General features: G+C 49.9%; 1 protein-coding gene across 1 annotated transcript; it reads right to left on the bottom strand.

The window, feature by feature from the left end:
• Positions 1-1,221: 1,221 nt before the first annotated feature.
• On the bottom strand, positions 1,222-9,989 carry TAB1 (TGF-beta activated kinase 1 (MAP3K7) binding protein 1). The gene is made up of 11 exons (XM_068142474.1): positions 9,925-9,989; positions 8,962-9,098; positions 8,622-8,775; positions 7,915-8,001; positions 7,224-7,362; positions 6,656-6,769; positions 4,214-4,325; positions 3,960-4,104; positions 3,386-3,608; positions 2,920-3,076; positions 1,222-1,905 (listed from the first exon to the last, which is right to left on the bottom strand). Exons 1-11 carry the CDS (start codon positions 9,955-9,957, stop codon positions 1,698-1,700), a joined length of 1,509 nt encoding a protein of 502 aa, XP_067998575.1. The 5' UTR covers positions 9,958-9,989; the 3' UTR covers positions 1,222-1,697.
• Between the last annotated feature and the right edge of the window lie 4,161 nt (positions 9,990-14,150).

Here is a 14,150-nt window from a genome sequence, read left to right as displayed (position 1 = left end):
CAGGGAAACATGAGCTTCTGGAGGCAGCACAGAGCCTCGCTCAATTCACACAAAACCCTTCAGGGCAAAGCTGTGCCAGTGGGACCCAAGGGGGCAATGGCCGAGAGCCATGCACCACGCACGTGCAAGGGATTGCTGCTGTGCCTTCCAAGGGCAGGGGCATTTCTCACACTCTGATCCTGCCCACGTCTTTCTCAGTGAACTCAGATCTTGCCTCAGGGCACTCAGTGCTGTTTGATTTATCCAAAGGGATAAATCCCCCTCTGTTCCTTTCTAAGCTGACACACCACAAGTGCCTTTAACCAGCATACACCAAGCCTTGGCTACACACCAGCCTTCACTGTAGCATCCTCTCCTACTCCATCCTCATCCCTTCCCAGTCCCCTTCTCCTTCCTAAGATCACCACCTTGGGAAAAAAATATATAGATCTGGAAAGGAACCCATGCTGGTTCCCTTGCTTGCCCTTTCTTCTGTAATTGCCTCTAGGCCTTGCCTGGTACCTTATAACAACTCCCCACGGAGGCACTGAAGCACAGCAGTCACTCTCCCGAGGACTTCCCGTGTTTGCTGGAGACAGGCTTCTTCTCCAGGGAGCCAGTGAGGGAGGCTGAAGGGGAAGGCTGGAGCAGGGAGGGAAGGGGCTCGCTTGCCGCCTGCCGTCAGAAACCTGAACTGAAGACTGCCGTGATCCCGACACCTCTGCCAGCTAGTCCGGGCTGACCCTGATGCGCAGCCAGCAGACCGGCAGGAACCCCCCCTGCTCCTCGCTGCCCACCTCTGTGCCAACACAGCGGTGCACATCTGCATCTTCAAGGCAGCTGTATCACCACATAGCTCTGCTTCTATCCACGTGACTTCCTGCTGTGCACTACCAGAAGCCTGTGCAGGAAAACTGCATTACAAACCCCACCTGCCCCCTGCAGCTTTCCAGATGGCCAAGGGAACAATGCACATTCAGCCTCGGGAAACCAATCATCCCAATTTACAGTTTAACTCCAGACTATAACCCAGTGCCAAAGCTCAGCAAATAGATCAGCGTGGGACAAAGAACTTGCACTTTTAGTCACCTGCAAGGGCTTGGGACACTTTTACAACAGAAGCTTGCCTGCTGCAAGGTGCAACCCCCTGTTCTTGGGAGGAACTGAGGGTTTTACCACAGAAGAACTGTCACACCCACACACGACACTGTAAAGAGAGTAAGCCACAGAGGTGCCAATGAGTGTAGCTATAAGTTATTTATTCTGCAAAATAGAGGTATCTTCTATGGAGTTGAACACTGGAATCACAGCATTAGGAGTTGAGTTGTGGAAACATTGTGACAGCACACACACACACGCAGGCACACACACGTACACCTACACACGCGCACACACAGCCTTTGTACAGCTCCCTGCTCCTGCATTATCCAGAGGGAGCCCTCTCTCTGCATCTTTAGCTGCAAAAACCTGCAGCAAGGGCTGCATTCAAGACCCCTTCCCCTATAAACTGGGGACCAGGATGGGCAGGACTGGGCACACAGCACAGGCCACACGTGTGTAGGGCGCCCTGCACGTGCTGCCCAGCCCAGCGTTCAGCACATCCTGGAGAGGAGGCAACTCTCAGCGGGACGCAGCCTTCAGCGGAGCGCTCTCGTTCTTGCCTCAGTCTCTGCTCATGCAGACGAGCACAGGGTGGCTGGAAGAGATGGATTTCCAGGTTAGGACACAGTCAGTGCTCCCTGCTCGCCGTGGTCCATGTTCCAAAGCCGGTAAAACTCTGCAAAATCCACATAGGGCTCCACACGCCCATCTTCATCTGGCTGGAGGGAGTGGGTGGGTCGGGAGCGGAAAAGGCCCCCATCTGAACTCGAGCTGCTGCTCTGTGTGTGAGTGTTAGTCGACTGGAGCGTCACAGTTGGGCTTTGGCTGTGGACAGAACAAGAGAAAGAGAACACAAACATCTTTAGTTTTCCCCATCTGATGCTTTGGACAAGAAAAGCAGCTGAACGAGTGCCAGCTCCTTCAAAGATCAAACTGTCCCTGGTGAACAGGTAAACGTTACAGACTCCTGCTCAAAGCGTGGAGAACTGCTTGGAACTGAGGAAGGCAAAAAAGAGATCTCATTCACATTTAAATGGCCTCAAGTACAACCAGGCATCTGAAGAACAGAGGAGAGGAAGCAGAAAGGAAAAAAAAGGAATTAAAAAATATATATAAATTTAAAAAGGGGGGGGGGGGGGGAAGGCATGCCCTGTGCTGGCCTCCCCATACAGCTTTACAGGAAGAGGCTGGCAGCAAGGAAAGCTATTCTTGTGTGACCTGTGCTGCAGCCAAAGCAGCTTCAGTGCGCCAGCCTCATTGTTTCTGGAGCTACAAGCACACAATAACCAAAAAGCTTCTTCACTTCGCAGCATGTACACACACCACCCTGTGCCAAAAGCCGAACCTAAACCAGACCCACTAACTAATATGATCCTGCAAAGTGGATCCAAAGAGAGTCCAGTTCTAACCTTTTTTCCTGTTCCTGGCTCTGCCCCATGAGCAAGCCAACTTGTGCAGCACAGCATCTCCAGCCCCTCTTCGTTATCAAAATGAAGGGTGCCCAAACTCTTTTTCTGCACAGCATGCACTTGGCACACAAGACCCAAAGAGAAGGGCTGCTTGCTGCCAGTGTCCTCTGCAAACAGCAGCAGATGCTGCTCCCAAGACATGTTCCCAGTGCTGGCTTCAGAGCTGCTTGCTTCACTCATTCCCACTCCTCACAGAATCACTTTCAGCTAACACCTTACACTGGCTGTCAGCACCGCAGTCAGGAGGACCACGCTCCAGATAAGGGAATGACTGACAGGTAGCTGACAGATGTCTCTCTGCTTTTCAATCAGTTTACACAGTGTGAGGTGCAGGAAAAAAATGGGGGTAGCAAGAAAGCAGGACTTTTACTTAGTGAGGGTGGGGGTGGCTTCATCCAGAGTTGAGCTGCTGTGGGCACCATTGACCATCTGGCCTTGGGAAGGCATGACAAGAGACAGCGTGACGCTCGTCTTGCTTGTGCTTTGGGAGCTGGAGTATGGCACAGAGACTGGGTAGACACGGCCTCCTGAGAAGGGAGAACACAAGAGTTGCAAAATGCAGGTGAGACATGAATGACTGGGAGCACACAGGGCCAAAAAAGGCCAAAGAAAGGGCAAAAGAACCCCAGAACTTATATCAAACTGCCTTTCTCAGATGCTGTCCTGCATTCTGTCAAACTGCCACAGACTCTACACCTCAGAAGCCAGTAATCCCTTTAATAAGGAAATTCCTTCTGCAGCGATTATCCCCGCCTCCTGATGCTGGGCCAGTGCTGGATCGATCAAGAGATCTTATCTTCCACCCTCCGCTTCGTTTAACTCTTCCCCCAACCTACCTTGCGTTGGCGTCAGCGTGGGCTGGCTCATCTCCCCCAGGGGGTACCCAAAATTCCTCACCAGCAGCGTCATATCTTCATGCCGGGGGCAGAACTTGGCCCGTTCCCCGCCGCTGGCAAAAGTGTCGCAGTGGATGCGCTTCACGCGGTCCACGACCGCTTGTGCCACGGCATCCAGCGACGTCTGCTTGGCAAACTCCGTGGCAATCATGGCTGCAATTTCCTGAGCAGCAGTAACAAACAGAGAAGAAAGAGGTTCCCTCTGAAACCTGCTGAACATCCTTCCTGCCATCTGATCTAAGTGTTTATAACAACTCCTCAGACTGTGATGCCTGCCAGTCTCACCTGCCCTTGTGCCTTCAATCATCCCATGCCCTCTAATAGGCTGCTCCTAAGGCACAGGCAGCTGCCTAGAGGAACTGGCTTGCCAAAGTAGCTCCTCTATTATTACAGACTGGAATGGGGTGGCACAGGCATTCTACCTGCCCAGCATCCACAGGATACATGAGGAGGAAGGCCTACCACCAAAATCAGTCAACAGCCACAGGAATGTTCCCCATGTGAGCATGCTCACCTGGTTGGCCTGCCCAGGTCCATGAGCTGCCTCCAGGGCTTTGTAGAGCCCTTCAGACATGAGCACCAAGAAGCCAGTCACCCCATCCAGCGAGTGCCCTCCGTGGATTTCAGGCTCTGCTATGATGGGCTTAGATTTAGCAGCACTGGAAAGAGAGGGTGTTATTTAGTATTTAATGGTGACACAGTAGGTGAGGACGGAGGGGTCACAAAGGGGAAAGAGGGCTTGAAAGCAGAGAGGTGAGTTTTTCTGACCTGAGCAGTTCAATGTCGGTGTAGCCATATTTGACTTTGTAATCCCCAATGCGCCGAGTGCTTTCCTGCCCACGGATAGTTCCCACTTGTTTTATTTTCCCTGCATCCAAGCCTGCCAGATTGAAAAACAAAAAAGTTCACTGACTCTGAGAAACTTGCAGGACGTTCTCTGGTTACACCTGCAGGTGCAGACTGCATTCCTGTAACCTACACCTGGTTACAGGAAGGAGAGAAGAAAAAGCCACAGCTAAAGAGAATTATAAGAGAAAAGAAGACAGCAAAGAATTACCAACAGAAGCCCAACAGGGAGAAAAGGAAAAGCAGTTTGCTGTGTTCCAAGGGACACCTTTTCATTAGTTGTGATCTGGGAAAGAGAAAGAAGGAAAGCAATGCACACAGTCCCACAGGCACACTCTGAATGTAGTGGCTGGCCCCAAGACAAAGCCCACATCCTCGTCCAGAGCCTAGGCACATATGTATTCATTTGATAGGCAGGGGACACCTGCCCCTGGCAGCCCAGGACTGTGTGATGGGAGGAGAAGCAGGAAGGAGGAAAACCTTATGTGAAGGTTTTGCTTTTTCTTCCACCTTGCTCCTAAACCCCACATGACAAAACATTTGATTCCAGAGGGAGAAAATAAAAGCAATCCTACAAGAGGCACTGAATTTGTTCCAAGTGATCAAACTGATGTGAGCTACCCCTAAAATAAAGACACTGATCAAACAGGTATTTGTGTGAATAAATGTAAGGGGATATACCTATAGCAGGGGCTAGGAAGGAACAAATCCTATCCTGAAGGAGGTTCTAACAGTGACCATCTGGGTGTAGCCTCTATTTGAGGCTGGACTCAAAGCAGACAAGCCACTTACCTGGCCTGTTCTGGCAATTCCCCTTTCCTGGCTACACCTGCAGCTAACAGGCAGAAAGTGTTCTTTTGAGATTTGATCCAGGGATGACTGTCCTCAATACAAGGTGAAGGCAGGGGTCCAACTGAAGCTCTCCCTCTAAGTCAAACCATGACTCCCCACACAGATGGTTCCACACCTACCCCAGCAGTAAGACACAACTCTGCCATCTGCTACAGACCAAAGCTGACTCATCAACATGGCCTGGCTCATTTGCCAGCTCCTGGCAGGGGCATACATACTATTGACAGACACAAACACAGGGAGGCTCACAGCGTGCCAGAGGGGCTATGTCTACACCACAGCAACTATCTTGGAGCACTGAACAAGCTACAATGTGCTGGTGAAGAGCCACAAAGGCGTAAGACGCCTTCCTCCCTTCTCCCTGGGGAGATGTGACACAGACACCATTGTTACAAATGCTATCCCTACCTCTTACCACTGTGTTTCAACCTGTCCCTGCAACAACCTTCTTTGGGCCTCCAACACAGCCTAGGTATACTGGCTTGTTCCACAGGCTCCCCTTTCTGCTGGTAATGCCAGCAGGAGAGCCACTGCTGCATCAAGTTAAGGTTGGCATTTCTAGCAGATCCCTCTTCTGCTGTTGACTGCAGCTAAATCCTGCATTTTTGGCCACAGAAAGGCAGCAAAAGGATCTATTTCCCTGGATTCTTGTATTCAGTCTTCTGCCTCATAGCACATACCCCTACTACAGAAGTATGAGTAAAAGAAGAAATGGAAGAGAAATAGAATACAACAAGGTTCAGCAGCAGCAAATTACCACATTAAGAGCCTTACCAGAGAAGAATCTATCTACCAGGTGATCCTAGTTAGATCTACCTAAATAGAGGTACAAAGACTAAGTACCTCAGAGAGAATTCAGCACTAGCAATCACACAAGTGGTCTGGGCTAGGTCTGGACCAAAGAAGAAAACATGTCAGACACTGTGAGGAAAAAAAGGGAAATTGCCTGCAGCAAAATGTCAGCATTAGAGTTCAGTAGTCACTGATGTGAGAGCAGTAGATGCCAGTGCTTGGCCTAGCTCTGTCTGAATCATAGCTGGTTTTCAGCAGCTTGTAGAGAGGTATACTGAAACACACCATCCCAAGGATGTGGCATGACAGAACTCAACCCAGCACAACTGGGGTTTGCCTCCAAAGGAGCAATCACAAACTGTCCATCCTGCTTCTCACCCACTGGCTGCACGCTTCCACTTCCGCCTTCCTACTGATTCCAGCAATCACACAGCTGGAGGGCAAATCAATGTCAGCTGGCAGTCAGACACAAAACTAACACTCAAATTCGGGGGTGGGGGAGGGAAAAGAAGGTAGTTTCTCTGCTGGTTCGGTGAGCTGATCTCACTCAACTCTGTAGGCTCTCAATGGCAGAAAAAGAAGGCACTGAATTTGTCGTTTGAAACCAGAGCAAGCTTCTTTTTGTGGTCATTGTTTCCAGTGCCTTGAGTCGTTCCTGGTGCCCCAGGTAAATGGAGGCCTGAGAGGTGCTCAGGTAAGAACACGAAACCCAACACTCACCCAGCTGGGAGAAGCGGAAGAGCTCATCCTCGTTCTCTGTGGTATGGTCCACGTTGAGCTGAGTCACCTGCAGGCCATCCACTGTGGACTTGCATAACAGTGCCCGGTTGGTACCTGCAGTGGGAGCAGCGAGATGAGGCACCAGATAGCTCTGCCGTTAAGAGGAAACACATATCCAAAGGGAAAAGGAAGAGGGGAATAAAGACAGAAAAGAAGAGAAAGGCTCATGTACTGTCTCATCAAGATCTCCAAAAAGTAGCCTTGCTAGCAGCATAGCAGACCTGCTACACAGCTCCTCATCCAGGCCTGAGCCAGTACCTCACAAGAAAGCTCTCAGTGAAGGCACAGCACTGCCTCTCAGCCCGTTTTCCTCTCTGCTCTTTGGTCATACACAGTGCATCAGCCAACATACACATAGATAAAGAGGCAGGCTGATTTCCTCCCGATTATCACTCCTTGGCCACAGACTACAGAAACTGTTCCCCACATTCCAATTTCTTTCCCTTCCTAGAACAGCAGCGAGAAGTCAGAAACACCCAGACTGAGTTGCTGACAAAAGCCAACTCACCCACATTGGCAATATAGAGCTTGTTGTTGAGAACAACAGCCACAATAGCCATGGCTCCTCCAGAGATCTCCTGCTCTACAACCTTCAATCTCTCCACAATCTTCTGGTACTGAGGAGGCAATTGGTGGTGAGGGACACCCTGGAGCCCAAAATGAGGAGGAAAAATGGAAACATACAGTTCATAACACACAAAGCACAGCTGGAATACAAATTCTGTAGGAAGGGGACTCATGATGGCATGTCTTTGCCTCATGCCAAGACTGTGCAAGACATACAGCTGTTTGTTTAAACCTAACATATGGTATGGTTCTGATAAGGTTCTGGAGAGGACAGTCCAGTCCACCTGACTAACAGAATCTGCCATGCAAATTGAGGCTCTGCCTCTGATCAGTATCAGATGGCTTTGTCTTGGAAGAGCCATGCACACAGGCTGAGCTTCCCTCCATGGTATGTTCAGCTCCTTCTCAAGATAACCAATGACAGGTCTAAGCAGAACCAGTATGAATAGTAGGAACTCTGGGAAGTGGACTGAGATGCTCATTTCACTTCACACAACTCAGAGAAGAGAGCCACAGGTAAGTAAATGTCAATTACAACCTCCCTGGAACCAAGCGGACTAATACGCCCAAACCTCATCCGCCAGTCTGTATCGTGGGACCTCCAGCAACCTCTTTTTGTAGGGCTACATTACCTCTGGTAGCTGGGACTGCAGGCTGGCCTTCTCTGCCAAGGCATCATCAATGGACTCCAGAAAACTTCTTTCTACCACATCAAAAGCCTAAAAAAACACCATGAAGAGAAACTAAGCTCTTACCCACTGCCTACAGGCCTTTGAGGATAGCCACCCCTGCCACCCCACGACTGGCTCATAAGAGTGGGTGATCACTGTACCTACAAGACATCACCACATCACATTGAAATACAATTATCTCAGCACAGTTAGTTAACATCTTGTAAAAACAATCTGCAACAACTCAAAACAAGAGATAAAAACACACAAATGACATTCACAGCCACAGCAGAAACCTATCTGATTTTATGTCTTGACTGTAAGAATTCACCTATCACTCAAGAAAGAAAAGTCACAAATCCATCTCCCCACACATTAACTTCCCCCTTTCACTCACTGTCATCTCCTTTATAGGCTGACTTGTTCCTACATGCCCAGTGAAGACTAGCTGCAGCTTCCTGGAGAACTCTCAGCACTGTGCTGACAGAGCCAGGGGGACAGATGGGGACGAGGTGGGAGAGAAACAAAGCTGCTTAGTATGAGTACAATTGCAATCGCATTGGCAGATGTTTCCAACCCCCACAGAAACCAGATGCTGCTCCCCTGGTGGCAAAGAGGAGGTGGGTAGTGTGAAAAGTAGGAGCCATTCCCAGCCAAAGTTTCTTTACCTGCAGCAGAACTCGACGCACATCAGCATCACTGTGATCTGCGTGGAGCTGCCCCAGCAGCAACTCTGCAGAGAGCCTCTGGCCAACAAAGTTGGTGACTCGGTTGCCATCATAGCCATTGAAGACACCATAGAGGTAGCAGTTGTTCTCACTCCTGTCAAAGGTGGTACAGAAGAGAGGTACAGAAGTCTGTGACACACAAACACACATAACAAGTTCCTCCGGACACCTCCTGTATGCTTGGGCCCCACCCTCTTCTGAGCCCTGTGTGACAAAGTAAATACAACTTTTACATGCCCCTATGTCTGCAGAAGTCTGTGTCCAGGTGCAACCCATTTACCTGAATTTTAACCAGTTATCTTCCAAGGGGTGACCCTCTGTCCCCTTGCCATCTGCACTGTAAGAACGGTTTGGAGCTGAGCCCACCCCAGAGAGGTGACAGGATGGTAAGTCATCTGTCCAACTGGGCTGCTGTTCCTGGGAGACAGAAAAGGAAAGAGAACATAAGCTCCCAGCAACCTGAAGTGCAGATCCTGGTCCAATACAGGTTACACCCACTTCTCAACCCTCCTCCCTTTGCTACAGGGTAGAACACCATCCCAGCCAGTAACTTCCTATTCCCTGCTGCAAAACTATCACTGTTTCCTTTCCCTCTGAAGCCGAGCTCTGGGTGCCCCTCTGGCTCTTGCTAACGAGAGCTGAGATCCTCCTGCGAGTTTTACACTCGCTGCAGCACAGAACTAGCCCAGCTATCCCTTTGGTGACTCGGACCCGAGGGCATCGGTGGCACAGGAGTACAGGGAAGGCTCTGGCTGCCCCCTGGAATACGCTCACCCAGGACAAGGGGGTCTGGGGCCCGGCTGCTGCCTGCAACTAGAAGGACATTGCCGGGGCCACCCCCTCCCTGGCGCACACGGCCAGCTCACAGACACGGCCTGCAAACGCCAGCTGTGCCCTCACACAGCACAGAGCCCAGGAGCCCGCAGGGCAGGCACGGCCGCCCCAGCCACCTGCCCTCCCCGCCGCGTCCCACAGCCTTGCGAAGCGGCGGGCGAGCCCAGAGTGCGGAGCGGTGACGACGTAGCTCCCATCCCTGCAAGCTGGGACCCCCTGCCCTCAGGCGGCCCTGGGGGCGGGAGGGCAGCAGCCCACCTCCCCACTGAGGAGGGGAAGCTCCCCGCCCTCGCCAGGCCTCCCCCTTCCCACACAGCACTGCGGGGGGCGGGCGAGGAGGAGGCCCGGGTGCCCCCTCGCACCCACCTTGGGGGTGCGTGTGCACGGAGGGGGAGAAGGTGCCACTCACACTCTGCAGCAGACTCCTCCTCTGCGCCGCCATCTTGGAGCAGGAGCGACCTCCTCTCCCCCTCTCCCCGCCCGCCCTTCTCCTCCAGAGCAGCCGAGTCCGCCAGCCAGAGCGGCCGCGCACCAGGGACCCGCCTCCCCCGCCCGGAAGCGATTGACTCCGCCCGCCTGAGGAGGTAACCACGCCCCTATCCTTGCCCTGCCCAATGTGGGCCAGGGCGGCGGAGGGCGCTGGAGCGCCGGCCGCTGTAAACAGTGTGTCGCCGTGCAGCCGGCGGTCCCTGTTCAGGTGCTGCAAGGCTGCTGTGAGGTGTCCCCGGAGCCTCCTCTTGCCCAGGCTGAACAACCCCAGCTCCCTCACCCTGTCCTCGAGCAGCGGTGGTCCTTAATCTCATGTCAGCGGAGGGACCGTCTAGGTTGTGTGAGTGGCGTATCCTGAAGTGAGTGCAGGTGGCATCGGGGGACTTGGGGACGAGCACATTTCCCTGTGTGAATTGAGGCTGAAGAGGCTCCAGTATAAGATACATATGGTTTCAGTCATGTGTAGCAGTGCGGTTGTGGTGAGGGTGGGACTATTAAGTAGTCTTGACTTCCAGCAGTGTCTTGATACTCTTTTAATGACATCTGTGTGACAAATATATTAGATTCAGATGCACTCCAGAAGTAATTGCCAGTCAATTAACCTCATTCTATGGAACGATGATTTTTGCTGCAGGGAATCCTGACACAGGATTCCAGCTTCTTTTCCAGTAAATCCTTTTTCTATTGTTTTGTTACAACTCTTTCTTCCACATGCACAAAGCTTAGAGATCCTTCCCCTTCGTGCAGGGCTCAAAAATACTCAGCCATTCAAGCAGGCTTATGTACTCAGACAAAATTGCTTTTTTAACAAGTTATATTAGCCAAAGATAGAAGAAAATGCTATATTTAGACCCTCAGTCTACAACTCCTAGAATGGTTTAGGTTGGAAGGGACCTTAAAGATCATCTAGTTCCAACCCTTCTCCTTTGTGCAGGGACACCTTTTGCTTGACCAGGTTGCTCAAAGCCTCATCCAACCTGGCCTTAAACACTTTCAGGGATGGAGCATCCAAAGCCTGTCTGGACAACCTCTTCCAGTGTGTCATCACCCTCATAGCGAGGAATTTTTTCCTTATATCTGGTCCCTCTTTCAACTCAAAGTCATTATCCCTTGTCCTATCACTACATGCCCTCGCAAAAAGTCCCTGTCAAGGCTTCTTGAAGGCCCTATTTAAGTATTGAAAGGCTGGTATGAGGTCTTCCTTGGGCCTTCTCTTCTCTAGATGCCACAGGGGGATGCTGGAGACTAACTTGGAGAGGTGTTTTTTTCCTGCATGTTTAGCTCTGTGTATAAGCTTGGTCTCACTGATATAATTTGGAGTATTCTTGTGGGTAAACCTGTGAGTGAGTACAAATAATTGTAAGAATAGCTCTTGAGCCTGCATTAAAATTAAGTGGACAGATTAAGTACTGACAAGGATTTGTTTTCTTAACAGCATTAAGAACAATTCCTAGTGCTGCAGAAGTATGTGTAGAACAGCATTGTCCGTGTAAAAAGCAACAGGTGGGTTTCTCTGCTTTAAAACACCATGTCACTTTTTCAGCATTGCAGCAGAAGCTTATGCTTATTTAATGACATTCAAGGTTGCAGCCATGCACCTTGATGAGCACAGGCAGACCCTGTCCTTGCTCAGCGCGCCGCTGAAATCAGCAAGGCTTTGGCTGTGCGCAGAGACTGCTGGCATGAACCACACTGCAGGACTGGGAATTTAGGAGTAATTTCTGTCTTTTCTGCACGTAAGTGAGTCCTGAGACAAGAGAGCAAAGACTGTGTGTGGGTATGATAGGGCTGAATGTGATCTTAATGAGAGAGCAAAACAACTTTCCTATAGATACAAGATAGAAAAGATGCCACGTTCCTTGTCTGTACAATGACTAGTCACCTCTTGCAGATAAAAATGTGCCCTGTTGCTAATTTAAATGCCTGGTGTCAGCTCATAGTCACTAATCTTTGTCATCCTGGTTTGGGTGTTTTCCTGCCTGTTTAGGCTGGAACACAGAGCTGGTGCAGACCATTTCTTGGTGAAAACATACAAGAGATTCTGCCTGGATATTCCTGTCATTCCCTCACAGAGCTTCTGCCCCAACCCTGAGTAAGGCAATAAACTACTTGGCCTGCAAAAAGTGAAGAATGAAATTTACCAAATGAGACTGCTTGCAGTGCTAAATGTGTGTTTATCTGTCCAGCATTCCACAGTCCTCCAAAGGAAAGTGCTATTGAAGCTGGTGTGCTGCTTCATAAATACCTGCTCACAGAGACCAGTGGCTTTATGCAGCACCTGCAAGATGAAATACTGCACCAACAGTTTTTGTTGGCTACATTGATCAAGCTTCTTTTATCCTTTGTTTTATTTATGCTTCTTACCTTCTGTAAATCCTCTCAGAAATTGCCATCCTGTGTTCTCATGCAGCCAAAATCTCCCCAAGAATACAGGATATCAGCCACTGAACCTCATCATCCATGCATCAGTAAGTGGATTGTACGATTCAGTGGCTACCAGATCCACAGCTCCTTCTCTCATGTTAAGCTCCCACATTTCTCATTCCTCCTCCTCTCTCTCCCTCCCTCTCTTTTTGTATATTTTTTTTCCTCATGGCTTCTCTGTCCCCAGTGCTGGGGATTATACACGTGGTATTTCTGGTGCCAAGCTGTATCACTGCCTTCCTGTTTTCACTAATGTTTTCCCTGGGGAAAAGGAAGAAGCATGGTCACTGCTGGGCTGCTGAAATGAATGTGCTGTGGGCAGCAGGGACCACAGAGCAGTGCTCTTGTAGTTGCTCAAAACCATACAAAATGGGAGGCAAATACAGGCTCACTGGCAGAAGCCATCACATCATTTTGTTTCTCTCTACCCATCACGTGAGATGTGCATGAGATTTTTTTTCTGCCTTGTTTTGATGATAATGGAGCCTGGGGCTAGAAAGGAAAGTCATGATTTTTGGCAAGGCTTGCAGGGGGGGGATATGGAAAACAAGGAGGGTCTCTGTGACAGAGCCAGCTTGCCATACTTCTCTGCCCCCACGGCAGACCGTGACAGAAAAGGGTGGTAGAGGGGGTGACATTACAAGGCTTTGCACAGCTCCACCCCGAGGTCTTCCAAGCTACCTCTACGAACTTCAGCCTGATGCTTCCCACAGGCACAGATGCCATAATGCTCCTCACTCATCTGCAGGTGACTATTTCCAGGCAGGCTGGAACAGCAAAGAAATAGAGGTGAAATAATACAGAGAACAAGCACCAAGGAAGGAGAGCTAGAAATAGCAGCTTCCTTCCTCCAGCACCCTCCAGAGAGTTGGACACCCAATGTGGAGAGCTACTGCCGGGGGAAGGAGGAACAGGGAGGGAGGGCTGATCCCTTTGAGACAGAGCCAAATATCACTGTGAAACAGAGCTTGTACAGAGCTTTAGGCCAGCTGGATTTTTGAGAGGCTTGTATCAGTTGTGCCAAAACATGATTTTATTGAATTCCTTGATACACTAAACATAGTCTCTTCTCCTCCAGTCCTGGGGTTATGTGAACTTCTTTGGGGGAAAAAAACAGCTTTGTAATAGAATTATGTTTCTATAAATCATGGCTGCAGGAAGAAGCTCCAAAACATGACTCATAAGAGCCTGAAATACCAGAAAGCAAAATTAAAGAGATTTCAAATTATTACAGGACTCATCCTAGTAATGTTGGAGCCTTACTCATCTTAAACGCTTGCTTTTGGCAACATCTTGTCTCATCGTTTTGTAACTCCACCGGTCGTGAACACAGACATTTGTCTCTCTGTGGGCATGGCATCTTCACAACACTTCCACCCCAAAAGCTGCTATTGTAGGAAGGGTCTTTGTACAAACAGATTAATCAAGGAGCAGATGAGTCTGTCAACACTTCTGTGTATCATCTGATGCAAAGCCACAGTGATAGTGTTCAGTTGTGTCTCTGAGACGGGGGACGGTGACGGTTTGGCTGACTGAACAGAGCCTGTTTGCCATCATGCTTCTGCCTGTTGGCCTCAAACTGCACCAGTCAGGAAATGTGATACTCAGGTACTCGAGTGACAGGCTTATGAAAAAAAGAAAGCTATTCAAAAGAAGGAAGCTTTACCTAAGCTTCAGCACTGGGTGGAGTTTTGTTTTTTATTGCAGACCACCCCATTGAAA

Source organism: Melanerpes formicivorus, unplaced genomic scaffold (genome assembly GCF_026170545.1).
Source record: "Melanerpes formicivorus ecotype bairdi unplaced genomic scaffold, bMelFor1.0.p_v2 SCAF_8, whole genome shotgun sequence".
Lineage (NCBI taxonomy): Eukaryota > Metazoa > Chordata > Aves > Piciformes > Picidae > Melanerpes > Melanerpes formicivorus.
Note: the sequence above shows the minus strand (reverse complement) of the source record. Positions and strands in the feature narration are given on the sequence as shown.